This window comes from Equus asinus, chromosome 20, assembly GCF_041296235.1.
Source record: "Equus asinus isolate D_3611 breed Donkey chromosome 20, EquAss-T2T_v2, whole genome shotgun sequence".
Taxonomy (NCBI): domain Eukaryota; kingdom Metazoa; phylum Chordata; class Mammalia; order Perissodactyla; family Equidae; genus Equus; species Equus asinus.
Genome location: NC_091809.1, coordinates 71,330,622 through 71,356,537, shown reverse-complemented (window position 1 = coordinate 71,356,537; position 25,916 = coordinate 71,330,622). Strand labels below are relative to the sequence as shown.

Genomic DNA, 25,916 nt, shown 5'->3' with positions numbered 1-25,916 from the left:
TCTGAAAATTAGAGAAGTTTTCCCCAGAAGATAGTGAGGCTCTCCTTACCCAAGGACTGAAGCAAGGTTGTTGTCAGGGCAACTGAAACGTCATTTGGTGGAGGGGACTGTGAAGAGTACTAGATTTCTGTGGCTCCTAAGGTCCTCTCAGTCTATAATTCTAATCCTAAGGTGCTTTAAAAAGAACTTTAGTTCTTAAATATGTGATAAAAGTTGTCTGTTGGTAAACATAATGAAGCCAGCCCTGATGGTCTACTGGTGAAGATTTGGCACTCTCACCGCTGTGGCCTGCATTCATTTCCTGGTCAGGGAACCACACCACCTGTCTGAGCTTTCACACTGTGGCATTTACATGTTGCTGTGATGCTGAATGTTGTGCCACCCAGGTTTCAAATACCAGTGGGGTCATCCATGGCGGACAGGTTTCAGTGGAGCTTCTGGATAGACCAGGAAGAAGGACCTGGCCACCTACTTCTGAAAAAATTGGCCTGAAAACCCTATGAATAGCAGCAGAGAATTGATGTAGCGCCAGAATGTGAAAGGATGGTGCAGAAAGACTGGACAGGTTCTCCTCTGCTGTACGGAGGGTCTCTAGGAGTCAGAATCGACTTGACGTCACTAACAGCAACAAATATAATGGACTCTCCAAGCACTGGTCCATGCAACAAAGCAATTATAATGGTCTATGTCTTTGGATAATCACACATTAAAGAGAGACCACAGAGTTGGTTTGACCAAAAACTTTAACGGTAACTAATAATAAAACCTATTTCCACTATACACATAGAATCATTTCAAATATAATACAAGGAAAATAAAAAAACTAAGTTAAATTCTTCTTATTTGATTATGCCTGAGAGTTATATAGTATCCTTGTTCTGTTGCTAATTGACTATGTAAGCTTGGGCATACCTCTTCCTTTCTGAGACTCGGTTTTCTCCCCAGGAAACAGATCATCTCTGTGGTCCTTCTGTGACCAGAGCCGCATACTAAAAATTTGTGTGCAAACCAGCTCAGTATCTGCAAATTTCTAGTGTTCTAGCCTTATTTTCTATTTGCCACATCTGTTTTTGTCCATCTGTTCCTCTTTTTCTGTCTTATTTTGGGTTAACCAATTTATTTTTTAGTATTCCTCTACTGGCTTTTTATCTATTCCTCTTGTATTAAAAATTTAGTGATTGCTTAAGGGATTATAATATGCATTGTTAATTTATCTTATTCTACTTAAGGTTAATGCTGTCACTTAACACAAAATATAAGAACCTTGCCCCTGGTATAATTCTATACGCCTTTCCTTCATGTTGTCAAATATTTTATATCCACATACTTATAAGCCCCACAATAGAATGTTAAAATTTTTTCTTTAAGTAGTCATTTGTACTTGTCTGATGTTGACTTTCCACGTTTCCTCTTTCCAGTTAAGGTCAGTCTCAGACAATGGCAAGGCCTCTTAAACCTTAGTTCTCAGTGGACTTTCTATACCAGAGGACAGAAAACTTTTGCTGTAAAAGGACAGACAGTAGTATTTTAGGCTTTGTGAGATGGTCTCTGTTGAAACTACTCAACACTGCCAGTGTAGTGCGAAAGCACCCATGGGCAGAATCTAAAGAAATGCATGTAAATGCGTTGCAATAAAACCTTATTTACAAAGACAAACTCAATTTGGCCCACAGACCATAGTTTGCCCACTGTAGTCTATACCATTGGTGGTAAATAGTAAATGTCCATATTTCTTTCATTCTTTTAAGGATTGGCACCTGAGCTCACATCTGCTGCCAATCTTTTCTCTCTCTTTTTTTTCTTCTCCCCAAAACCCCCAAGTACACAGTTGTATATTCTAGCTGTAGGTACTTCTGATTGGGCTATGTGTGTCGCCACTTCAGCATGGCTTGATGAGTGGTGCCAGGTCCATGCCCAGGACCCGAACTAGCAAAACCCTGGGCCACTGAAGCGGAGTGTGTGAACTTAACCACTCGACCATGAGGCCAGCCCCCCATATTTCTTATCTATAATTTGAAATCCTTAGAGCTCTGAAAACCAAAATTTTTTTCATAACTCATTTGGTATCAAAACATGACCCAGTCTGAAGTTATCTAGTGACAGAACTTGAGTCACACTGTTGTGAGGTTATTTATAGTCTATTTATCACGCTTCTTGTGAATATTCACGTTTTGCTGCAGAAATATTAATGCGTTGGTTAAGGAGTGCTGCTCCACACATGCTGGGGGCATTGTATGGCTGTATAACCTTTTGTAAATTCAAAAATTCTGAATTCTGTAAAACACCTGGTACCAAGGATTTCATTAAAGAATTGTAGACCGACAGTAGTCTAATTAGAGGTGCAGTTTAAAAACATTGATTATAATTTACTCTCCAACAACCCACAAGTGTGTATGCCTGAGTGAATTGCCCTCTTTCCCAGCTTCCTCTGTTTAGGATCTTCTTCTTGTAACTCTGGCATTTTAGGGGAATCCCTAATAACTCCGCCTCCTCTGGTTCATTTCCTAGTGTGGAATGTCTTTGATCCAGCAGAGCCATAACTTCTACTCCACAGAAATAATGTAATGCCTGCAAACACATTTCTCAGAAAATAGTGGCTTTTTGATTTTGATCCTGGTTGATTAATTGGTAGGTTTCTGTATATGCTTAGGAGTGGAAGCCCAGGAGACTGAGTTAGAATCTTGACTTTCATTTATTGGACTGTGTCTTTGGCAAGTCATTTACCTTTGTAAGCCTCAGTTTGTAAGCCTTCAGCTGGAAAAGAGAATAATATCACTTACCTCATAGGATTAATACATAGAGACCTTAGTGTTTGGCTCAGAACACACACTCAACAAATGTTAGTTATAATAATTTTGTAAATATAATTGAATGAATTGGAAAAACAAAAAGTTGCAAACCACCTTCTCCTGAGTCTGGCTCATGCCCTCAGGGGCCAATTCTGATCATTTATTAATGGGTTAGTATAATACCCAACCTTGGTAATGCATGGGAAGTCTCTAAACAACTGTGAATTCCTAGAAATTGTTTGCAAAATTTTATGTGTATTGTCCTTGAGAGAATATCTATAAATTGTATCTGAGTTTAAACAGATTCATGTTCCAAAAAATGTTAGGAACAAATGTCCTAAATGTACCCCTTACAGCATATTTGGAGGATTATGAATGAGATAGTGATGTTCTGTCTGATCCATTAAGGTTTCCCATTGAAATAGAGCTGAGCCATCTGCGATATTTCTTCACTGGTTTGTGGAACTAGTTTGGGTACATGGCATGAAAACTCTTTGAATTGGTGAAGCTGCAATCATCAAAGTCTATGAACAAGTCCCAAGCTGATGTCAGTGCTCCAGGACGCACACAGGAATAATAAATCCACGTGCAGATTTCAGAGCATAGGCCTTGACCTAAGCCCAAAGACTGAGCTCATTGGTCATTGGTCAACCTGACTTAAGAAGACTTAAACAGATGTGAAGTTTTTTTTGGCCCTGGGAAAATGCTTGTATTCCCCTTCCCCCAACAACAGGTATACTAAATAGCCCACAATTAGAAAAGCACACATGAAAAGTCAACTTATCTTGGCTAACAGTCTGCCTGGAGCAATATTCTTCAAGTTTCTAGAATAGAGAAGATATCCAGTTTTCCTCTAGGCTATGTGACTCGAAACTAGCTGTCACTTAGAAGTCCAGCTTGTGAGATGGTAAAAGGGACAAGCTCCAGCTTACCTCAAGAATATGGAAATGAGCTAAACCATGGTGGCTGGTAGGATGTGCAGGCACGTTGGGTGTGAGTCATGGAGGGGCTCATGAGACCTTCTCTTGGCGTGGTTAACTGCAAACAGAGTGTAAAGTCATCCTGTCCTAACACAGCTGTCAAACATTAGCTGTTGCTGGAGAAGTACTTGGGATTTTACAGTGGGAGACCAAAGGACCCTGACTGTTCTGACGCAAGGCAGAGTGAAGACCCAGCCCTGCCACAACTCAAGATGTTATTCCAATGACCCTACCCCTCATAGATTAAAATCTCCATGTGTAAAGTCATTTAAGAATTTGGAGTATGAAATAGATGTGAATTCTGATAAGTTCTAGGTACCTAATGATTTTCCCTGAAGGCTGATCTATAATTATGAGTAAGTTCACATTTCTTAGGCTCTTCTCTGTAAATAATTAAAGGTAAAATTTCAGAGAAAAAGGCAATTTCATCGTCAAGAAAGGAGAAAGTGCTCCAGTTGGAGGATAGTAAAATAAAATATGACTTTAAAATAAAATATGACTTTAATGAACGATCTGTACAGCAAACAATATAATAGCACCTCAGCCCTATTCTGGATGACTGGAAATTGAATTCTTGTTTAAGAATAGTTCTGTGACCCAAGAAGAGATCAGAATACAGAGACCAACATGGCAAACACACACAGAGAAACCACAGAGCTGGCTTTTGATGATCTATGATAATGTGAGGCTCCTGCCTCTAAGTTTAGGTCTCTGAAATGTGATGATTCCCGGACCACGTTTTGGACATCAGCATCAATAATTTTCCCTAGCCACAGGAAATGGGGCTTTCCCTCTCTATCTTTGCTCACTTTGTGATGTCAGAGCTATTCAAACATGGCCAGGATGCCTAGATACCCACAAAGGAGAGAAAAAGGCAGCTCAGGATCAAGAGATGGCTGTTGTTCAGGCTCTATTATCTAGAAGAGAATTGTAACAGTACCTTCCTGGAGAGTCTCCATTCTCATCGAATAGGATCATGTCTCCAGAAACCCCAGTGAAGTTGGTTTTCATCAGGGAGTCCAAAAGTTTCCGTCCATCGATAGGCTTCATTGCATCGCAGAGGCCTGCATAGCCCGGGCAGAGGGACATCTGCATATTGTGGAGCCCGTAGGCCATGGAATAGATCGCATTGATGACAAATCCCATTTTGGAATCTTGAACGTGATGTGTTCTCAGTGTCAGAGAACCTGTTGGGAAACAAATTAGGGATTAACTTTGAGATATGATTCTACTATAGCTATACCCAAGGTTTCTGAATAATTAGAGAATGAACTGGAGCAATTGTTAGAACCAGAGGCAAGACTAAGATGTAGGTGCCAACATAGTATGACTAATAATTGTTTCTATTTCCAGGTTTCTTCCCTTAAATCCTAAGGAAAGACCTGAATCCCCAACAGTACCAAGATTCACTTGTTCCTTTACCAAACTCTTGGGATGGATGAAGGATAGCACTGTATTTCTGTACCACAAAATTTATCTGAAGGACATGTTAATCTCCTTAGTACTCAGCTGTGATAATATACTTCCTTGGTTTAGAAATCCTCAACAAGTCTCCAGTGTCCAAACTATTAAGTCCTCTTAGCTGAGCAAACTACATCCTCCACCATCTTGCCCCAATTTACCTATTTAGATTTACCACCCACCACTTCTAAACTCAAAGCATATGCTCTCCATAAATTTACATACTTGGAAATTCTGAAATATAATGGAGCATTTAAACTTCATTAATTCACTAATTAATTCAGTAAACATTTATTGGAGTCTGAGTATACATAAAGCTGTATGGTAAGTGATCTAGGGAAAATACAAAGATGAATTGGATTATGCACTTGAGAAGAAACTTGTTCAATAATAGAGATAAATTATGTAATTACAGTGAAAGGTATGAGGTGATAAATTTGTAACGCTTAGAATTAAAACCTATAGAGGCTCAAAGAGGGAGAGATGCCTTCCAATGGAGGGTTCTTGGGAAAGTTTCATTAAAGAAATAACATTTGGAATGGGTTATTGATTCAATAAAAATGGAGTGGGTGCCTGTTACTTCTGACTACTCAGAACTTGCTGGGAGTAGGGGACATAATGTTGAACAAGATAGACATGATTCTTGCTCTCATTGACTTAGAGTCTAAAGGGCAGATGAGCATCTAAGCAGGCAATTACAATGTGGTTTGATAAGGGCTGAGGCAGGACTGAATCAGGAGGGGCATCAGACCAAGAGGCTCGCTGATGCTGAGCATTATGGCCGAGTATCAGCTGGAAGAAGAGTTGGGGGAAGAGGTTTGTAAGCGTGTTTGAAGGTTCCCAGATGAGGTAAAGCATGCTGTGTTTGGGAAACTTTAAGCAGGTTGGAATGGCCAGAACGTGGAGTGGGAGGTAGAAGAATGGGGGACACTGAGGTAGTGGAGGAAGGCAGGACTGCTTAAGCCGTTAAGATTGCTGTACTTTATCATAAGAACATTGAGATCCTTTGTAGGATTTAAACTAGGAAGGGACCTGATCAGATTTCTGTTTTAGAAAGACCAATCTGGCTACAGTGTGGAGGAAGATTAAAGGGCTGTGAGAGTGGAGTCAGGAAGACCCCTTAAGAAGCAATGCAACAATCCCCGTGATAGCTGAGAATGGCCTTGCCCAGGGTAGAGGCCATGGTTATGGACACAGGTGTTTAGAAGGCTGAATATACTACCAGACTTGGTGAATAAGGAATGGAGAGGATTGAGACATCCAGGAATGCATGGTAATAAGGTGAAAAGAACAGCTGAGGTACAGACAGAGTTTGTATTTGGGCAAAGTCTTTTTTAAGAGAGATAAAAAGGAACTCTCTAAAGATAGTATGGTTCTTCATGACTTTCAAACTACAGAGGCATATTATCCTCTTGTTGACTGCGGGTCAAAATGCTGACACTTTAAGTTTCCCTGAGCAGAGAGGCTCTCTAGGGAAACCAGCAGGGCTTGTCCTAACATAAGTATAAAATGGAGAATTCTGTTTCCATCTCAGGACTGGACACTGGCCTCTGGCAACTTTCCACCCAAATCTTACATTTCATTCTCTACGCAGACTCTATTTGTACTTCCACATTTCACCTCATATGGCTGGAAACTCCATTCTTCTGGGTGCTAACTCAAAGACTCTGGAGTTATTTTGCCTCCTCTCTTTCCTTTGTAACTTCTCAGCTCTTATTTGATATGTCTTCAGAACACACACAGAATTAAACTACTTCACACCAATTTACTTCCATCAGGTTCAAGATATATCATCTTCTGTCTGTATGATGGCCATAGCCTTTCAGCTGGTTTCCTTCTTTCTGCCTTTGCCCATCCTCCCCCTACATCATTCGATTTTTAACAGAGTAGCCAGAAAAATTCCCTTAAAATATAAGTCAGATCACAACACTCCTCTGGTCAATCTTTCCAGTGGCTCCCTTATTACTGAATTAAAAGTCAAAGTCCTCGCTATGACCTTCGAAGACATACAGGAGCTTGCCTCATGGCGCTCTGCCCCTTACCTTTCTGACTCCATCTCCTGACACTCTTCATTTAAATTACTCCTCTCCGGTCACACTGGCCTCCTCTGCATCCTCAAACATGCCAGGTGTGCTTCTGCCTCCAGGCCCTTGTACTTGCTATTCGTTCTACCTGGGGTGCTCTGCCTCAGAGAGCTGCAGGGCCTGTCCCCTCCCTAATTCAGGTCTTTACTCGAATATTCACCTCTCTGTGAGACCTTCTCTGGGTTTCCCATCTAAATCTCATCTCTACCCAACTCCCCACACACACACTCCCTTTGTACTTTCCCAACATTATTTTTCTCCTTATCACCATCCAAAATACTACTTATTTTATATACTTGTCTTGATTATGTCTGTGTCATGCACCCACTAAAATGTAAACTCTGTGAGGACAGGGATTTTTTTCTGTTTTGTTCACTCCTCAGTGCCTAGAAGAGTGCCTGGCACATAGTGGGTCCCCAGTAAATATTAGTTGAATGAATTAAAGAACTCTTCCCTCTAACTAGACCATCCCTTCTATTTCTTTTCCTTTACATACAAAGACTAATCCCATCCATTTTCAAAGGCTCCAAGAACTCTTCCTTCATGAAGACTACCATGATTGCAGATACTGAAATTAATCTTGCTCTTCTAAACGCCCTATCACTTTCTCTATTCCTCTCTCAGGCACCTTGTACATCACACTACAGAAATGTGGGCATACTTAGGGAAAGGAGAATTTGAAACAGCTATTCCCCAAGTCAGTGCATCTCCCACCTTCTCTCATTTAACTCCCTAAATAGAGGCAGAGTTACTCACCTGATTGATTGTATTTCCAGAAAACTGACTGTGCAGTGCCCGTCTTTGAGGCCATGCTTAGGTGCTTGACCTTGAGCCTAAGCCACTTACTATAACTCAGCCTCCCAATCCACTGTCAGGATTCAGCAATAGGCACTGTTGTGGCTATTATTCTTTTATTTTTCCACTTAGGAGCAGAATAGAAAGATCTAGGTTTGAATTCCTGCTTTACGTCTTCCTAGCTCTGTAACTTGGACAAGTTACTTAAATTCTCTAGGATTCAGTTTAATCATCTAATAAATGGTGACCTTTATCTTGCAAGGGTGATGTAAGAATTAAATGTTATAGAAAAGTTGTAGATACCTTGCACAGAGCCTGGCACAAGGTAGATGATTCATAATAGTAACCAAATCAAAATGTAAATCATAATAACCTCTAGCCACTATGTTTTGTGGGCAAACTTTGGAGAATAAAAGCAAGCCAAAGGTCTCGGCTGATGTGCCCAGTAGAGCTCTCAGGCAGTCATCTTTCAGGTTCCCTTCCGGATTTTTCTTTCTGCCTTGTCTACAATAGACAGCAACTGGCAGAAAGGCAAAATTGGAGCCTTATTCATTTGTAAATCAAATCACAGTGCTTAGGGCATGATTTCTGTACTGTCTGTTGAATTAAATGGGGGCAATAATGACAATTTGCATCTGTGTGGCACTTCTCAAAATAATTTTTGCATATATCAGTGATGTGTGTCAACACTATCCACACTGTAGAGATAAAGAAACTGAGGCGTAGACAGGTCAAGTAGATTTTCCAAGGTCACGCAGATGGTAAAAATCAGAAGCAGACAAGAATTTTTAATGCCAAGAGGACTGTTCTTTTTGCTATACTCTATTGCTTTTTGCTGGAAATAGGCTCTCTCTGAACAATATTACTGAATCACCTTTTAAAAAATATTCTAATTAAGAGACAAAGTTAGGGAGAACAAACGAGTAACAAGATTGACTCTTTCCTGGAAAGTGCTATGCTTCTATTCACTCAAATAATACCCGCGAGTGCTGTCCAAGACCTGGGCCTAGGAATCTGCAGAAGGAGGTGACTGGGGCAGGAGCTTGGAAACTAGTGGACACGTGTTTGTGCACAGTCTGTTGAATTGTTTGTTGTTATTGGACATCTGTGAACAACTGGCGTATTTGGGCAGTATTAAGGTCTTGTATAAGTTCCTATTGACTATTTTCTCTTGTCACCCAAAGATTCTGATACCAGCTCAACACAAGGTTGACATGAGGGAAGCCATATTGTAGAAAAGAAATCATATTGTAACTTTGCATGACTTCTGATTAACTAGCCCTGACTCACCAGCCCCTTTGAATCTTTGCTTTAGTTTGCCTAGATAAGTAAGGGTCTGTCTTCCAAGGGTTTGCAGGCTCTGTAGATTTATGCCCCCTCCTAGCTGTGAGACGATAATAACTTTGTTCTTTTTAGTTCCTTAGGAATGTGATGACTCCTAGGCAGAGAATCCATGCTGGTAGCCATCATCAATGACAACTGAAAGATCAGGGTATAGGGGATTGTTCTGGTCTCTGATTCATATCCAGGGAAGCAAAAGGCTATCAGGAACTAAGACTAGATGTCTGCCCCGACCCAGAGACCAGATGGAGGCCCTACCTGGAGACCTGCCCTGTATATAACTAGCCTGTAGTCTTTTTTCTGTGAGATGGTTCTTTTGGACGGTAGTCAGCCATCTTTCCTCTTGCTAGCAAGTTGTAATAAAGTCCTTTCTTTCCTACCACCTTGCCTCCTAACTATTGGCATGTCTTGCGGTGGGCAGACGACCCCCCCAGGTAGTAACAATTTCAAATTTAAAAAAAAAAAAACAAAACACTTGCCAGAAAAAAACTAGTGGAAGTTTAACTTTTGTAATTTCTCCTTAAGTCATTTTGATGCATATATTTTTAAAGAAAGATGTCTCATCTGTTTTAGCATTCAGGATGCAGCAGGATGTCAATTCAGAGAAATTCAAATTTGAATCCTGCCTTTACCATTTCACCTACTTTCCAGCCTTTTTCCTCCATCAGAAAAAGAAGCTCATGGGTGAGCTATCACCTTCCGTTAGCTGAGAGAGCTCTGTTGAGACGTGTGCTAACAAAATGAATATCTTACAAAATACTTTCATTTCAAAAAACTCAATGAGCTAGGAGCTGTTTCCACTACAGATGAAGAAACTAAGGAAATCATGATGACTGTCAATAGCTGGCAAGCTTAGCTTTTTGTGTGCAATTCATGCAGTAGACTCAATATTTGTAGATGTGGGGAGATCCTGGTTAATTAGGGAATTCTGCTTTTTATCTTTTCAGGCTTAAATCTCTGTCTATCTTTATACCCTCCCTATTCCACACACATCTGAAGATGGTGAATCTGCAAGATGTCATCTCACTTTGTCATAGAGAGTGCACCTCAACTAGTAAGAGCAGCAGAGCATAGAGGGCATGAGTACAGATTCTGGAACCAGGCAGTGGGTTAGAATCACAGCTCTGCTACTTACTAGCCGTGCAACTTCAGCCAAAGTCATGAACCTCTCTGTGCCTAAAAATGTGGGTTTAATAATAGTATCTAACTAATAGATTTCTACAAGGATTAAATGAGTTTATACTTACAAAATATTTGATAAAATAAATTGATTGTTGCTTGGTCCCTGATCTGAATTCTGTTACTCAGAATCTGGTTTGTTTCTTCACATTCAAAATATAAAGATCTGGAAGAAGCAGAGGCATGCAAATGGGCCTAGTGTGTTCTTTGAGGAATAAAGGAAAAGCTGAAACAGTAAGGGGGCAAAGCAGGATATGAGGTAAGGGAGCTAGAAAGGGGCTGTATAATATGCAGCTCTGCACTGTTTTTCTCTGAGAAATATCATGATCTCATTTTCATTTAAAAAATTTTACTTTGATGATGGAAAATAGAATGAGAGTAGGAAAACTTAGGGAATATTGAAATAGGATGCTAAGAGATGATGGTGGCTTAAACCAGGGTAGGATTCTAAGTACATTTTGAAAGTAGGGAGAACAGGATGTGTTAACGGATGGGGATGTGAGGTGTTAAGGAAAAAGAAGAGTCAAGGATTAGTCCAGGTTTTCTTTCTTTCTATTTTGGTGAGGAAGATTGGCCCTGATCTAACATCTGTTGCCAATCTTCCTCTATTTTTTGTGTGTGGGATGCTGCCACAGCATGGCTTAATGAATGATGTGTAGGTCCGTGCCCAGGATCCAAACCCATGAACCCCAAGCACTGAAGCAGAGCACGCAAACTTAACCACTATGCTACTGGGCTGGCCCCAGGTTTTCATTTGAAGCAACTAGATGGATTAGAGTGCATTGAGGCATGAAAAGGAGGTTGGTGGGCATGGGGAATCAAAAGTGCTGTTCAACATGTTAAACAGAGAGATCAGCCAGCGGTCAGTGTATTGGGCCAGGTAACAGATGTTGGTGGCTGAGATGTGGGTGAGAGCAGTAGAGATGGTGAGAAGTGTTCAGATTCAGGACACATTTTGAAATGTGACCAGCTTATTGATTGGATCTGTCACAGAAGCAAACTCTTTTTGAGTTCCTGATCACTCTTTTAACATACCTAGAGATGCTAGACTATTTTACTGGTTGTATAGTGTTCCCTTGTACAGATATAGCATGATTTAGTTTTACTAGTTCTAGAATGTTTATAATTTTGTGGGGGACTGGAATTGGCCACCCCAAGATATGTGTCTTTGGCATGAGGATAATTTGGGGCTGGTTACTTTTAAAAACTGCACACGTGGGAAACTCTTAAAAGAGAAGTTACCTTTTGTTAAGAGACATTTAGCTTTGTAAAGGAAATCTCCATCTGTAAAAGTATCTCTCTCTCTGTACCAGGAAGAAGGGGGGATGACCTTATCTCTAGAAACTCTTATCAATGCAGAAGGCAAGGACTTAAGTCTGCATAATAACCTGACTCCTGTTTACTGTGCTTTTCTGGTAATCTCCCGTAACTGACTCCCCCCACCCCCAACATCCTCCTTTGTCTTTAGCTGAGGGTGGTATTTAAGGGGAGAGCATCTGCCATTTTGGCGAGTTGCTCAATTTGCCTGAGCCTCTCCCATGTATACATGTTATAAAGCTTTGTTTAATTTTCTCCTGTTATTCTGTCTCATGTGAATTTAATTTGTATTTGGCCAGAAGGACCCAGAGTGGGTAGAGGAAGTGTCTTCCTCCCTTACAGTTGACAATATGTCTCAAAGGGTGTCACCAAATACAAGTCTGGTATTCAGATTGTCAAGTCAGTTTATTAGAGCAATCATTCCTTTGTAGAATGACACTAAACAAAACTAAATAACAAAGCAATCTCGTGTGCTTCTGCCATCTAACAAAACCACATGGGAGAAGTTCTGGTCCAGAGTCCAGAAGGAGTAAGCACTCTCCGCCCCATTTCTCTCACTGGATGCAGCTACAAACCCTGAGTAGAACGACTGGAGAAGCCTTCTGAGGATTCTGAAAAGTAAGTGGTAACAGGTGGATTGGGGAAGAAAACCAGATTTCAGAACACCACTGAACCATGCATAAGATTCTTGGATCTTTTTCCTCCAGTGTTTCCGGGCTTGGACTTGAAGGCAGCCCTGGACATGGAACTGTGCTCCAGGGGCAGGCAAAAGAGCTCCAAGAGAAGCCTCTACTTCTGGTCTGAAGAGTGCAAAGGATACCCTACCAGTCAGAGAGAGTGGAGGAAATTTCGTTTTTGTTTTTTATTTGGTTGTTTTCCTATGGAAGCCCCAAGGCAGCCCTGCAGAGGCGGTGGGAGCAAAGGCACTGGTGGTTGGGCAACCCTTTTCTGTGACCCAAAGAACTGTGTCTCAAGAGATGGGGAAAGACCTTGTTGCTTTCTTCCTTTCTCTAGCCTCTCCCCACTTGACTCCCATGGCAATCTAGTCAAAGCAACAGGAAGGGTGAGGCAGAGGGAGAAACTAAAGCCTCAGATTTCTACCCAGAGGACCAGGGTGGGGATGGGAGAAGCTGGGAGCCGGAAAGTGTCAGGGAGACTATGGAGACAGGGGTGCTCAAAAAAGTGATCCCACAAAATTGTACATGGACTCCTGGGCTCCCCTCTGAGTTATTCTGGCACGAATTTGACCCTAGCCAGCACAACAAGGTTTTGAGAAGTGAACTACAGGATATAACACTGCGTAGGTCCCAGACTGGCCACTCAGTGAGGCAGATGTGCAGCAAACTCTGACAGCACTGCAAAGGCATTAAGAACTGCACCAGGGCTGACCCAATGCCAGTTGCCAAGTGGTTAAGTTTGCATGCTCCACTTCAGAGGCCCAAGGTTCACTGGTTCGGATCCTGGGCATGGACCTACATAGCGCTCATCAAACCGTGCTGTGGCAGCATCCCATATAGAAGAGCTAGGATGACCTACAACTAGGATATACAGCTATGTACTGGGGCACTGGGAAGGAAAAAAGAAAGAGGGAAATTGGCAACAAATGTTAGCTCAGGGCCAATCTCCCACAAAAAGAAAACCAAAAATCTGCACTGACAATGGAACCATAACCCAGAGAAGGAAGGTATGAACTTGCAGCCTGAAGCTAACCAGGTTGACTTCCTGTTTTGTTTTTTTTTTAATCAATATTCTCTATAAGATAACATTATATTTGCAATGCCCAGAATCATGAGATGACACGTGGAGTAAGGAAACTGTCCATGATCACTTGGGAGAGCTGTAAGGGCCCCACTACCTTTACTGATTTTCTGTCTGCATTTCCAAACTCCCTACCCTCTGGTTGACACAGCCTTTCTTTAGATGTCTTAATAGAACACAGAGTTATATCCAGGTCCTTTATTCTTGCTGCTTAGGCCCTAGAGAGAAATTCTGGCTCATTAGTTAATTTATTCATTGACTCATTCAGAGATTAATTAAGTTATGGATTAAACAGACATTTATTGAGTCTTTACTGTATGTCAGACACTGTGCTGGATGCTGGTGATACAAACATGAGTAATGTAGTATCTCTTTCCTCAAAAAAGCTCAGCATGTGTGGTACAGGCTCAGTGACAGAAGTTGTGGGGTCCCAAAGAGTTTATGTTATTAGGAAAATTTTAAAGTCCTGAGTGCACATAATAAAATAGTTCATTTCATCCAGATTTCTTTTTTTTAGCCACTAAGCAGTAAGAAAGAGAGGACATGTTAATTAGTTGGCATTCTAATGCACAAAGGAACTGGGCTTCAGGCAGCAGCATTTATTTTGCTCAAAGATTATTTTTTAGGGTCTACTATGGGTGAGGCCCAATGGAGGCATGAGGATTGGTGCCAAGCCAAACTTGCCAGCTGCTCTTAGGCTGAATGTGCCTCCCAGCAGCCTGGAGAGAGGAAACGGAAGCAGGAAAGGATGGCTGTCCTCTCTTTCTTTCTTTGAAAACTGGATCCCCGATTTAGAACACTTAACAGTCAATCCTAATTTTACTATTGTTTAATCAAATCAGAAGGCTCCAAAAGGATTAGCAGAAACTGAAATGCTCCAATCTGTGATTACAATTTAATTTTACAGCACTCAAAACATGTTCTTTAATTCATCTGGGGAACCAGAAATTTGACGCTTAGTAGCTGTTAAACAAAGCAAAATCAGACTGTCTTAACAATGCCGAATCAGAGAATGTCTGAGGGACAAGGGACTTTAGAAAGCATCCAGTCTAGAAGTTACAGAATTGAAGCCTTTGGCCTGAATTTGGCCTTTAGACATGTTTTGTTTGGGCTAAATGCTATTTTGTGGAAATTTTACATAAAAGTCCAGCTTTGTGGACCCTCTTGAAAAAATGAGACATCACAATACTGGCTTCACATTCTCACATGGCGATGACCTGATTCTGTCTTTTACATCACCTCTTTGGCCCATGTACTCATCTGAGACTGGGACCTCCTAATATGATCCAATAAGCTCATTTTATAGATGAGGAAAATAAGGCCAAGAGAGGGAAAAGGATTTCCCCTTTAGGGAAATCCTATCTCATATCTTTGGCTAGTGGCAGCTGGCCCCAGACCCCTTGTGCCCAATCTCTTGGACTAGTGCTATTTTCACATGGGAGACAAAGGAAACCATGAATTAAAATTGTTTTCAGCAGATTAACTCATGACCATAGAGCAATGAAACCGGCAACAGTTTATTAAAAAAAATCTCAAGTTAATTCTTTGTGTTACCCCTTATAGTAGACACTAAAATACTTTCAGGTTGTCCTCATTGTTTCCTCTCTACCCACCAGTAGGGGAAGGATAGTAAAGGAAAGAAGGATGTAAGGGAAAGGATTCAATTATTTTCTTGGAAGGAGATTATAAATCTGGAAGATGCCATTGGATAATATACTGTAGCATTGCAATGAAAAAAATTGAAGTGAAAAAAATTCTCCTTACTCTCATTTATTTTCTGAAGCTACTCATTCCTTATGCATCTGGCAAATGGATTCCAGTTATGCTCAGTGGATGACACAATAATTTGTTTCCTGCAGTGACAGAAGGGCAGAGCATCCCCCAAGCCAGAATTAATCTTTTGCCATTACGTGTTCCCACAGAAATGTGTTTATACTTCTCTTACAACACAGAATACTTTCTGCCCTGCATTAGAATTATCTATGTACTTGCCTTTGCCCACCACAGAATATGAGCACCCTGAAGGCTAAAACTGTCTTGTTTATATTGTACCCTCCACAGTTCCTAGCATTGTGGCATAGAGTGGGCAATCCATTCCTTCATTTGACATTTACTAAGCACCTATTTTGTGCAAAAGCCTTTAAACATACCACGGGATTCAGAGATTAGTTCAGAATAGATAATCAGCTCTATGCAGATCAGGTCCACATTGATCTTGCTTATTGTATTGCTTATTCCTATTGTATTTCCATACCGATAACAGTGGTCAACATTGTCAATAATATATTGGTGGATCATATGAATGATGGATGAATATGAATAGATTTATTATATGGAACTTAATACATAGTGGGCCAGACACATGAAGATGCAGGTAGCTTCTTGGGAGCATAGGTTAAGATTAATAAAATAAGGGATGGTTATGTGATCTAGGGCTTGGAAAGAGACTAGTGATGTCAAGAAGGAAAGAATAGTCTTTGAAGGGGCTGAAGTAACTGATGACATCATATAAATCATTCACCCCCTTTCCTAACACATATGTGCCTTTTCTGTGTCAAGAAGCATGGCAACACTGGGAACCCAGAGCTGTATCCATATACCTATGGAGATACCAGTTTCTAATCTCTGCAGTGATTCCAGTTTATAACTGTGCCTGAAATTCAGGCAGTTGACCTCGCAATGTTCGTATTGAAATGCAAATGAACACAGCAGCTGCAGAAAGAAGACACGTCTTCAGGGAGCTACAGAAACTCAAGCCTGATTCTACACTTCCATGTGCAGAAAACCAAATTTTAAATTTAAATGATTCACCATGAACAGCCGGTTGGCAGCCCTCTGATGGATGTGTTATTTCAGATAGCATATCTCTTTCATTCACATTACAGTATTTTGAGGAACTTCCATATGGTATGTAATTGAAGGAAGAATTCCACAGGGAGAAGGCTGGTGGTTATGATATTATTTAAAAGAGGATGTGAAAGGAATCCATAGCATTACATTCTCTTTACTATACTAAGACCAAACTCCTAGACCAGGCCTTTCCCACTTCGCCCATCTGTCTGTCCATCTTCATCACCATTATTCTTTTCCATTTTTGCTGTGTCTTATGATATTTCCTGAAGATGTGGCTTTCTCATTTCTGTCTGATTAGCTTCCTATCATACTTTAAAACACAGTTTAATGGTCACTTTACTCTGAAGTCTTGCTAGAGTTTCCCAGGTAGAATTGAATAATTCTTTTTTCAGGGCTTCCTTATTTGGAAAACAGGGAAAATAATACCTTCTTGTAGAGTTGTGAGAATACATATTTGTACACATGTCCATATGTGAGACAACACATATAGAAGTCATGAACCCAAAACAGGTACTAAATAACTGGAAACTCTTGCTCTTGTTGCTGTATATCTAGTATAATTTACATACAACACATAGTTAGATTAGTCTTTGGAGAATTAGCACTCCTTACCTTTGAAGATTTGAGAATTACTATATTTTTTTAATTCACAAAATGTTCCAGAGTTTATGCTTCTGAAAATGAGTGATGCTAAAAATTTAAGTTCCATTAAGACTTTTACTTCTAATTAAAAATAACAAGCATGCTAAATGAAAACCCCATCTCTTATAATAAGCACTGTAATTGAAATGAAATAGAAAATTGAAAAAAATGAATTACATTGCAGTATATAAACCTTCTGCAAAGACTTCAACAACAAAGTGCAGAATTTACAAACTGTACCCATAGAAGATTAATTATCATGTCTAATATAAGAGATTTGATTAGGGTAAAAAAACTTGCGCAATATGATAGATGTTGGATCATTTTTATCAAAAATGTTTATGAAGCTCTTTCTTCTGAGTGTGCCAGTTACGGTACCACTTGTACTAGCTTCTTTATTATAGACATCATTGTAAAATCACAACAATGTCACATTCAACCATGACAAGGATTATTTTCTAGAAAACATTTTATTTTGAAATATTTCAAAGGCAGTCATTAAAAGAGAAGAGATGGGAGAAGAAAGTATCCCACAGATGCTTGATGCCTTACATTCATGACCTCATTTAACCCTCCCAGCAAACATACAAGCTAAGAATTATTTTCTGGCTTTGTTTAGATGAGAAAATTTGGGCTCAGAGAGTTAAAATAAAACGCCCAATGACGTAAAGCTAAAACGTACAGTAGAGTTTCAAACTCAGTTCACTCCAGCTCTATAGGCTGACCTCTCTGTACCAGCATCATCCCTAACTAACTTTTTATAAACATAAGAAGGTCACTACTGTGAATGTCATCTTCCTCCGCTTGAAAACAGGAATAATCATCTCTACTAACTTCTGAGGGTACCAGGTGATGAGCAGAGGAAGATACTATGTGAAAGATTTTGCTTAATAATAGGAGGCAATATTTATTCATAAATTATTGTTATTCTCATTTAGCCATTACAAAAGCCCTGTGAGTGGATACCATGATTAGCCACATTTTTTTTTTATACAAGGAAACTGAGGTACATATACGTTGAAGAATTTTCCTAAGGACAAACAGATTGAAAACACATCAAATTTTAAAGCATCAATAGTATATGGACTGAACACTTTTGTAAACCCTCTAGCACTGTACTAACGTAGAGAATCATGGAGGGGTGCAATAGAAGAAACCATTCTTTGAAACATTAACTTTCTTATCTCTTAGGCTCAGTCCCAACTCAACTCCATGTCGTCATGTCACCAGACAGATACAGTCATCAAAGTACCAGACAGATAGAACACAGGCTAGGTCCTTTCCAGTGGACTGGTATTTAATAGTGCTTGTTGAGGAAAAATCCAATAACATGGAAAACACTACCTAAATGTCCTTGAGACTACTCAGTGAATTCTGCAAAGTTCCAATTTAGAGTCAGTGGTGTGAGCATGATCTCAAACTAACGTTTTGCATTTACAGAAGGCAGCACAATATAATAAAAAAAATATTATTTCAGAGGCTTGGATTCCAATTATAGCTATTTGTCAGTTGTATGTCCTTGCCTGGGCAAGCCAGTACATCCCTTTGAGCCTTAGTTTGCTCAACTGTAAAATAGCAACAACAATAATACTATCTTAGGATCAAGTGAGAACAAGTGAATGAAAGAGCAAGAGGAAACCAATATACAATTATAATAGATTAATATTGTTATTTTATAATCTATAGATCTGAGTGTCAATTATACCAGTTCTCCAGGGAAATCTGTGGGCTGATTCATTCTGGCCTGACATATATCTACAGAGAAACAATTCAGAACTGAGACATTACTGTCATTTGAAAAGAATTCCTCCTTCTTCGGTCTAATTATTACTAGAGGTCAAGGTCGGACCTGCCCTTGGGTATATGAACTGTGGCCCATCTGTGGATGTTTCTGCCCTGTGTCTGAAATACTTCTTTTCCCGACTTAGTCTCCAGGATTAATCCACTCTTTAAAAGAAATAGAATGGAAACCCATTGAGTTAAAAAAATTAAATGATTACAAAGACATTTCAATTGTATACAATCTCTTATTTAAAAAGAACATTTTCTAAAATATTATCATGTTTAAAAAGAAGTAATAAAGGTAAGCCACTGCTTAAATACACAGTTCACCTTACCACTATGAATATGCTTTGATTTCATTATAACCTGGACTTCAATCTCTTTGATTCATGAGATTGGCACAAGGCTCAGAGCTGCATGCTGGGGACAACTATAGAGGGGAGGGGACACCTGTCTCCTGATAGCTGGTCTTTTAATAAATATGTAATACACATTCATTTATTCATTCAACAAGTATTTATTGAGCACCAACTATATTCCAGGGCTGTTCTAGCCAGAATTTTCAGCAAATATTTGCTAAGCATCTACTGTATTCTACAATCTATAAAAATTGCCTCGTGACACAGAGAAGGCAATCTCCTGTGCATGCACACGGCTTACCTTATTTGCAGTCATACAGTTTGAGATGGCTTTGCCACTTATAAGATGTGTAATCTTGGACAAGTCATTTAACCTCACTAAGCATTATTTCTTCCATTTTGTTTTCTTTTCATAAATAAAAAGATATTAATAGTAGCTATCTCATAAGATTGATAGGAACATAAAATGAGATAGTGTTGGGAAAGTGTGAGTAAGAATAGAGCCTAGCGAGCAAGTAACTGCTTATTAAATGTTAATTATGATAATGATGGTAATGAGACCACTTAAATCGTTCCCAATTATTGAATTAAGCTGTAGTCATCTTCATGATTTGGCTGCATAGAATCCAAATGCCCTCCCTAATTTTGATGAACTCCTTATTGTACCTAGATTCTAGAAGGCTGTGTAATCCTTTCTTTAAGGAAGCTGAAGTAGCCTTATCCTCCTGTGTTCTCCATGCCCTGGCTGCGTGGTAATGGGACTATAACCCAGGCTCAGGAAATTGGAAGCTTCTTCCCAAGAATCTGGAGAAAGTGAAGTAGAGCAAAAGAACGGCCAGTATTTATTTGCAGTGAAGTGAGTGGTAGGGTCAAAATGCAGTTATATGCTGGCCAGACTGCTAAAAGCTGAGCTGCTAGTTTCATGACCCTAGGGAGCTGGCCCAAGTTTCCAGACTGGGTCCTCAAGTTACCAATAGATCCCAGAGGGCCTTAATATCGTTCCAAATCATACTATTTATTTATATTTACTTATTTTACTTAAGAGAGCCAAGCTAAAATTGGTTTCCAGTGATCGTTGTTTCGGAAAGCAACCTGTTATCAACTGGACAACTCCTTACTAATTATTTGAATTCCAATTTAACCATTAATTTTTATAATAATTACTGTTTTGCCTCCACCCAGTGTTCCGTGGGTTTGAATGGGTGTCTACAATCCAACAGCAGTGAATTATTTAATTTCGTATTAAAGTGGAAAACAGACCAAAAGATTTCAGGAGCTGAATTATTTGACAAAGAGAGTACAGACATCAAATTCAGTTCACTCCCCCTGCTTTCTCTCATCTGATAGCAGATGCCTTGCACCTTGGAAGCTGATTTCACAAGGGAGAGCACTCTCTGATGACCTGTGATTGTTTGTAGCACTGTGACTACTTTGATTCCTTTGGAAAAAGAATCACCAGATGAGTTTTCTTCTCTTTTTTGTCACTGATTGAGTCTTAAATATTGCCTGAGAGCATAAAAGGAAACCCTGCTCCATGCCTCCTTCTTTACCTCCTCCAAAGAAACTGAGAAACATGGGAGAAGAAAAAATGACAACAGAGAAACTGAAAATTTCAGGCATGAAGGGAATTCCTACTAAAGAAAACTCGTCATGTGCTTCTGAGACAATCAGAAAAAGTCACCAGTTTTATTTTCCAAATCTTCCACATGATGTACGATAACAGCTAGTTATCCAGGATTTAAAAAATATCCCCCTTTTTGAAGCAATTTGCTGTATGTCAGATAAGGGGTTCTAGAACCACAGAATACCCTTGAATGGTGTTATATTTTGCTAGAATTTCCCAGATGCAACATATGCCAATTCAAGCAGAATATGAAAAACAATTTAAACTAGGACTTTCATAGAAGAAGAGTTTGCACACAGTTTATAAATGCACAAACTTCTTGTGTTTCTCTCTACTGTGACCTGTAGGGGTTTGTGACTTCCGTTTTGTTTGAGTTGCATTTTTCACACAATGTAATTTTTGGGTGAATTCTTTCCTACAGTCACTATCTTAGAATCATTCTTTTATTTTTTCTTAAGTGTTGGGATTCTTAGCTCTATGAAATTGCTAAAGAAAAATATTGCACAGAAGAAAAATACTAATAATGATATGATTTATTAAATTTTACTAAATGACAGAGACTATGTGCTATGGACTGAATTGTGCCAATCCCCCCCCCCCAAATTCATATGTTGAAACCCTAACCACCAATGTAATGATATCTGGAGATGGCATTTGGGGGAGATAACCAGGTTTAGATGACATCATGGGGGTGGGGCCCTCAACATGGGATTAGGATCCTTATAAGAAGAGACACCAGAGCTTGTAACAGCTCTTTGGGAAGCAACAGCTCAAATATCATGGATATATTCCAAAGATTGAATTGAGAGGGTCAGCGGGAATCACCATGGTAACAGATGGATCCTCTAGTTCTTGTAGTCACTTTGGAGGAGAGTAGTATTTACACATCATGACAAAAGTCTGAGAGTTGCTGCCCATCAGCAGCAGTACGAAGGTATAGCAAGTCAGGGTAATTAACAGTACCTTCTGTGACAATCCTCGAATTTCTAGTAGCTAATACAATAAAAGTTTATTTCTTGCTTACATCACAGTCTAATGTAGTTGTGAAGCTGTCCTGAGTCGTCCAAGTGACTCAGGGAACCAAGTTCTTTCTATCACATGACTTGTGAATTGGAATGCTGTTGTTATGTCCACAAACAAATAGAAGCCCTCTTTGTAATGGACACTTCTATTCCATCACTACTTTCCTGTTTGCTCAGCCTGTTCTCTCTGCTTGGCCCCTCCTCTCTACTTATCCATACCACATCCAAGCTGTTCTCTCCAAATATCCTTGGTTTCCCTGACCTGCACTGATTTCTCCTATCTGTAGACTTCCATGACTCTTACTAGTTGAGTTGCACATTCTAGCAGTGTTTTAAACCTGACAGACCTTGTGTCACAGTCAACAGAGTGTGGGTGGTGGAGTCAGACTAAGTTCAAGTACTGGCAGTGCAACTTGTCCTGGAAAAACTAGTGAACTTCTCCAAGTGTTAGTTTCCTAGTGAACAAAATAGTTATACTTCTACTGCCCAGTAGGATTGTATGAGGACTAAATGATAGATCTGTACTTGAATCTCCCTTCCACAGTGCCTGGCATATAAGGACTCAATAAAGGGAGGTACCCTCTGCTTTACTTTCATTAATTAAAAATACCTACTGCTTCCTCTGCTACTGCCTGGATCCCAGCCATCATTCCTCATCTTATTACTGCAATAGCCTTCTAATTATCCCCCTGCCTTCTTTTTTTGCCCACACCTACCATCTATTCTTGACATGACAGACAAAGTGGCCTTTAAAAAAAAGCCAGTTCAAGTCCTTCCTTTGCCAGAAGCCTCTGAAGGCTTTCTGTTTCACTTAAGTAAAAGCTAAGGTCAATGCAAACCCAACAAAGATCTGTAAGATCTCACCCTTTGTTACTTCTTTGCTATCATCTCCTACTAGTTTCCCCCACTTCCTCCGCTCCAGCCATGGTGATTTTCCAACTATTTCCTGAAATATGGCAGCCCACACTCCTCTCTAGACTTCTTTCCTGTGATTTCCTATCCCTGGAGTCATCTTCCCCCATGTCCACCTGCGTTACTCCCTCATCTTCTGAGATTTATACAAAGTAACTTTCTCATTAAGGTCATCCCTGACCACTCTATTTAAATTGCATCCTCCCTAACATTCTAAATCCTGCTTGCCTGCTTTATTTTTTTCTTAGCAATTATCACCATCTAATATAACACATAATTTACTTCTCTATTTTGTTTTAACCTATCTTCTCCTGACAAGAATGTAAGCTCCATGAAGGCAGGTATTTTTGTCTATTTTGTTTAGCTGCTATAGCTCTAGTGCCTAAAAAAATAATGAGAGACACATAGTAGACATTCAGGAAGTATTTGCTGAAGAGATAAATAACTTATTTAGTTTTAATTGTATACCTTTTATTTTTTTATGTAGATACCCTGAAGTCAAGTACCAGATCATATGCTACCCCTGGATTCAACCCAGCATTACCCAATGTTGTAAGGGTGCAAGAAAAATTTACTAATGTGAATTATCTTTTAATAATCAACCTTGTTCACATCACTGTCTCAGTGACCATATCTTTGACAGAAGTCTCTCTTGTCACCTCAGTGCCACATCACAGCTGTGGGGGACAGTGGCGTCTTTATTTAGTAGCCATCTGGCCCGGGTGTCAGTTCTCTACAATTTTTAAAGGTTTTGACACTGGCAATTACTGAAATGTCAAAACACCAGGCCAACTACGAGGGCTGCGGCAGCAAGCATCCCACACAGTTGCCATGGTGATGTGGGTATACTCATGTATAGTGTCTGACACTCAGTCGTAACACTAAAATTAAAATTAGCTCTATATACTGGCTCAGGGAATGGCACCTGTTATAAGCCAGGTAGACTGGACAAAAACACTGACACTAATATGAAGATTAAGGCCATCAAGAGGCAGAAGAAACATCTGTTTGTTATTATTTTATGGCATATTCTAATAATACGCTATTAATCATCATTCCTAACCTGGAGATTATTGGAAAATATATTTACTAGTACCACATGGCACGTTTCTTTTTCACAATAACTTAAATGCAAATATTTTGTAAAGCACAATCTATTGCAATAACTTTCTAAGTGCAAAGTTTTAATATACCATTTCTAGAGATCTTCTTACAGGATCTTTACATATGTCATCTTGTTTTATCTTCATAACGAGTCTAAAGTATAAGTATTATTTGAATCATATAATTGAAGAAAGCAAGGCTATATAACTGGCTCAATGTTAGGGAGCAAGTGAGTGGCGGAGCTGAACTTCACACAGGTCCTCACTCTGAAGCTCTCACTCCTTTCCACTACACAGCACAGCCGACTGAGCCATCAGAGACTAAGAGAGAATGTTGCGCTGGGCAGCTCCGAAGGGGTGCTTTTAGGGATTAAAAGCAAAAGGAGAAAATCCTTCTATAAAATAAATTTCTGTTTGGTTATGGGCATCAAAATCACAAGAGATAAGAAAGAGAAGGGATTTCATTATTGCTAGAATTCTCTGAAGACTAAGTCTGGCAATTAGAGAATTCCCTTACATATATATTTATTTCTTTACACTTAGACAATTCATAAAAGCTTTAAAGTACAATTGATATACAATAAACTTCACAGATTGCAAGTGAACAACTTGGTAAGTTTTCTTATCTGAATACTTCTGGAAATCATCGCGATAATCATGCTTTGCTTGGTTTCTTTCACTCAGCATAATTATTTCGAGATTTGTTAGGGGTGTCAAGAGTTCATTCCTTTCTGTTGAGGACTAATATCCATTGTATGGATGTGCCACAGTTTGTGCACCCTTTCACCTGCTGATGGGCATGTAGATTCTTTTGAGCTTTGGACTATTAAAAACAAAATCATTACGAACATTCTGGCTTAAATACTTAGGAGTGGAATGCTGCACCCTAGGTGTATATTTAACTTTTTAAGAAACTGCCACACTGTTTTGCAAAATGGGTGGATCATGTTACACTCCCACCATCAGTGTCTGAGATTACATGTTCCTCCACATTCTTACCAACACTTGATATGACCAGGCTTTATGATTTTAACCATTCTAATAAGAGTATAGTAGTATTTTAGCTGTGGTATAAACTTTCATTCCTGTAGTGATTAATGATGTTGTGCATTTTTTTCATGTACTTATTTGCCATCCTTACATCTTCTTTTTATTTTTTTTCTGCTTTTTCACCAAATCCCCCCAGTACATAGTTGTATATTTTAGTTGTGGGTCCTTCTAGTTGTGGCATGTGGGATGCCACCTCAGTGTGGCTTAACAAGCGGTGCCATGTCCACGCCCAGGATCTGAACCAGCAAAACTCTGGGCCACCAGCCAAAGCAGAGCCGCAAACTCAACCCCTGGGCCATGGGGCCAGCCCCCTTACATCTTCTTTGATTAAGTGATTGTTCAAATATTTTGCCTATTTTTTAAAACTGAGTTTTCTTATTCTTTATTTTTGAGAATTCTTCATATATCCTGAACATAGGGAAATTGTTTGCAAATTCTCCCAGTCTTTGATTTTCATTATCTTTGCAGGGTCTTTTGAAGAGAAGAGTTCCTAATTTTGATGAAGTCCAACTTAACCATTTGTTCTTCTGTTGATCGTGCTTTTGGTTTCACATACAAGAAGCCTTCTCAAACACAAAATCACAAAGAGTTTTTCCTTTTGTAAAATTGTAGATGTTTTATAGTTTTAGGTTTTGCATTTAGATCTAAAGTTGATTTTGAGTTAATTTTTGTACATGCTGTGAGGTATAGACTGAAGTTTTGGGTGGAGAGGGAGCATACAGATATCCAAATTATCCAGTATGATTTGTTAAAAAGCCTATTCTTTCTCTACTGAATTGCTTGTGCATCTTTGTCAAAGCCAGTTTTTCATAGACATGTGGGTCTCCTTCTGAATTCCCTGTCCTGTGTCATTGATCTGTTTGTC

General features: G+C 39.5%; 1 protein-coding gene across 4 annotated transcripts in view; it reads right to left on the bottom strand.

Moving 5' to 3' along the window:
* The window catches only part of GRM5 (glutamate metabotropic receptor 5), a 468,644-nt gene that overhangs the window by 92,859 nt on the left and 349,869 nt on the right, over positions 1 to 25,916 (bottom strand). For all 4 annotated transcript variants that reach the window (XM_044752744.2, XM_070490466.1, XM_044752743.2 and 1 more), the window contains exon 5: positions 4,710 to 4,956. In XM_044752744.2, the coding sequence (XP_044608679.1) occupies positions 4,710 to 4,956 (247 nt within the window). The remainder of the gene's footprint in view (positions 1 to 4,709; positions 4,957 to 25,916) is intronic.